This window comes from Equus quagga, unplaced genomic scaffold (genome assembly GCF_021613505.1).
Source record: "Equus quagga isolate Etosha38 unplaced genomic scaffold, UCLA_HA_Equagga_1.0 71590_RagTag, whole genome shotgun sequence".
Taxonomy (NCBI): domain Eukaryota; kingdom Metazoa; phylum Chordata; class Mammalia; order Perissodactyla; family Equidae; genus Equus; species Equus quagga.
In genome coordinates, this window is record NW_025802154.1 from 1 (window position 1) to 3,001 (window position 3,001).

Sequence of the window (3,001 nt, forward strand, 5' to 3'; positions counted from 1 at the left end):
GCTTGGGGAGCCTCTAGGGCTTGGACAGGCCTTGGAGCAGCCCGGCAGCACTCTTGGCGGGTGGCAGCAGCCAAGGTGTGCCCGTGGGCACGATGTCGGTCACGGCGTCTAAGAGAAGGTGCCCAGACCCTCCGGTTCCGGGGCCGGGTGGGTCGATGAGAGACACGGCTGGGGAGCAGGGATTCCCGTCTGATCTTCTGGGGGTGGCTGCGAGGGTGGTTCTCAGAAGAGCTGGCACGTTCTTAGCCAGTCTCTTCCTTGCGGGTGCTTCGGGACGCTTCCTGGGCTGAGCGGGGAGCTGTCGAGGTGGAGAAGCTCCCTGAGACTCAGCTTCTAGAAAATTCACAATAAGCTCTGAGAAGGAAGTCTTGAGCTCGGATTGCTGGTTGGGTCTCCGAGGCATGTCGGGGGCACTGCGGGATCCGAGCCACCCAGTCACCCATCTGGTAAGGCCGCCCTGCTCTTCCTGCAGCAACTGCTCCATTTCCTCCCTTTCCACACCCAGGGTGCTTCCCATCTGTCGGAACGCTTCCCGGCGTTCGTGTCTGGCGCTTTGCAAGGCGTCCGTGAAGAGCTTTCTCAGGAGGGCCTTGTCTGCTTTTCCTTCCAGGGTGCTCACTAAGTCGGTCCACTTCTTTTGGACGTCCTCCAGCACTTCCTGTCGGGCCTCGTCTTGTCGCTGCAGTTCTCCGATCTGCTCCTCCTGCAGGCGCGAGGCAGCTTGCGCTCTCTCCAGCTGTCCCTGCAGCGACCTCAGCTTCCCTTCCAGACCTTCTGCCTTTTGCATCCATTCGGCCAGGACCACCTTCAGGTTGGCCAGGGCTCCGGCGTGCTGCTTCTCTGCTTCCCGGGAGGCGGACAGCTGGAGGGCAGTCTCCTCTTTTTGCTCGGTGACAGCAGTCAGTTGTTCCTGCAGGGACCCGACCCGGGCAGCGGCCCGCTGGCTCGCCTTCTGCATGGCGTGGGAAGATGACAGGAGCCTCTCCTCTAGTGCCGTGACCTTCCTCCTGAGTTGAGCCGCTCTGTCTTCTGCCAGCCGCGCTGCCCGGAGATGCCAGTCTTCGCATTCTGAAGCCTGCGTCCGAGACCTCCCCAGCTCCTGGCCTAAGCGCGCTTCCTTGTCCCGCAAAAGGTGAACCTCTTCCCGCAGGGCGCAGTTTTCCACTCGTTCCTGTCTCAGCGCCAGCGCCGCCTCATCTCTCTCCTGTTCAAAGAGAATGCTCTTTTCCTGCATGGAGGTCACTGCATTGAGAAGCTGGCTTAATTCCCCAGACCGGCCCTGTTCTTTTTCTCTCAGGAGGCACTCAAAAGCCAGAGCCTTCTTCTTCACGGAGACGCATTCGAATTCCTTCTCCCTCAGCATCATAGAGAGGCGCATGTTCGTCTCTTGTAAGGCTTGGTTTTCGGTGTCCTTCTCCCTGGACCTTTCCAGCAGCTTTGCATTTTCCTGTTTGACTTGGCACGCATCCACTTCCAGATGGACTATTCTCTCCTTCAGGTTTGTCACCGCCTGCCTCAAAAGTTCGTTTTCGCTCGCTTGGGTCGTGAGGTTTTCCCTCAGAGAGAGGAATTCCTCCCTCTGCGCCTTGATTAAGAGCTCTTTGTCCTCCAGCGTGTTCTGTAAAGCCTCTTGTTTCTCCTTGAGCCGCTGAATTTCGGAATCCGTCTGTGCATGTCTTTCTCTCTCCAGTTCCGAGGTGGCGGCCATCGCCTCGGACAGTCTCTGAATCTCCTCTTGGAGGCTTCTGATGGCTGCGTCTTTTTCCTCCGTGGCTCTCCTTAAGGCTTCCACCTCTGCTGGCGGCCCTTTCGAAGACTCGCCCAGCGCCTCGGACTTAATTGCCTCCTGAGAGCCGGCTGCCTCACAAGTCCGCGACGATGTGGCGGGCGGCTGTGGTGACGTGAGGTCGGGTGGACCCAAAAGAACCTCCTTGGCATTGCAGAGCTGCTCTAGGCTGAGCTGCATCTGTGCCAGTCTCTTCCCCAAGAGCCGGAGTTGGGTCGCATCCCCTTGAGGACGGGGGAACGGGGCGGCAGAGTGCATCTGTCGCCGACACTTCGCCTCGCTGTCCACTAAGGCCCGTGCCTCGGGTGGTGGGAGTTCTTTCTGAAGTTGGGATGACTCCCGCTGCAGATTGTGCACCTCGGTCAGCACCAGCCGCTGCCACTCCTCCAGCACGTTGACCCGCTGCTTCAACGTGTCCCGTTCCTGGAGAAGCTCCTCCAACTGATTCGCGTCCATGCCCCGAACCTCATGGCCAGCGTTGGACGTTTGCCAGATGGTCAGTAAAGTCTGACATTTCTGGCTCAAGGCACTGATTTCAATGTCTTTGGCTCGGACGAGGTGTGATAAGTGCCGGATCGCTTCTTGAAACATGTCCTCACCGCCGCTGTCAGATCGAGGGCGCCGTAACTGATTTTCGCCTCGCAGCTTCCCGAGCTCTGCTTCTTTGGCCACCAGCAGGTCCATCATTGTGTGATACGCCCTTTTCAGGTGGCTGTTTTCCCTCACCTTCTCGTCGAAAACGGCCAACACTCGTTCCCTTTCCAAAGCATATGCTTGCAGTTGCTGCTGGAGACCCCCCGCGTCCTGGACGGAGGCAGCAGAAGCTAGGTGAGCGGGAAGGCCCTGGCTCTCCCAGTCTTGCGCCTGGATCGTCTGAGTTCGTGGACCGGTCGCATCTTCGTCCGGCTCATCAAGCTGCTCGGTCAGAGGGATCGTCTTTTCGGTCCCAAGTTTCATCTCCCCTTCTGCCGCTTCTCTCCCTTTTCCTAAAGGTTCGGTTTCAGCTTTGGCCCCATCATGCTTTTCACTTCCGTTTGGCCGACGAAGACCCGCCGCTCTCGCTCCTTGACAAATCTCAGCAGGTTTTGTCTGCACGGGCTGGGTCTTCTCAGGCGATGGGGTTTGGATGTGTTCTGTGGTGTTCTGCGCGGTCTCGCTTTCCTCCTCATCGGCTGAAGAGAGCTGAGCGCGTTTTCTATGCATGGGCTCGGGCGC

At 58.7% G+C, this 3,001-nt stretch overlaps 1 protein-coding gene across 1 annotated transcript; it reads right to left on the reverse strand.

The window, feature by feature from the left end:
* Window positions 1–11: 11 nt before the first annotated feature.
* LOC124234131 (thyroid receptor-interacting protein 11-like) lies at window positions 12–2,989 on the reverse strand. The gene has a single exon (XM_046651391.1). It carries the CDS (start codon window positions 2,987–2,989, stop codon window positions 14–16), a length of 2,976 nt encoding a protein of 991 aa, XP_046507347.1. The 3' UTR covers window positions 12–13.
* Window positions 2,990–3,001: the final 12 nt, after the last annotated feature.

Bases quoted from the DNA above. Each gene is read 5' to 3' on its own strand.
- LOC124234131 (XM_046651391.1), bottom strand. From the start codon at position 2,989: ATGCATAGAAAACGCGCTCAGCTCTCTTCAGCCGATGAGGAGGAAAGC.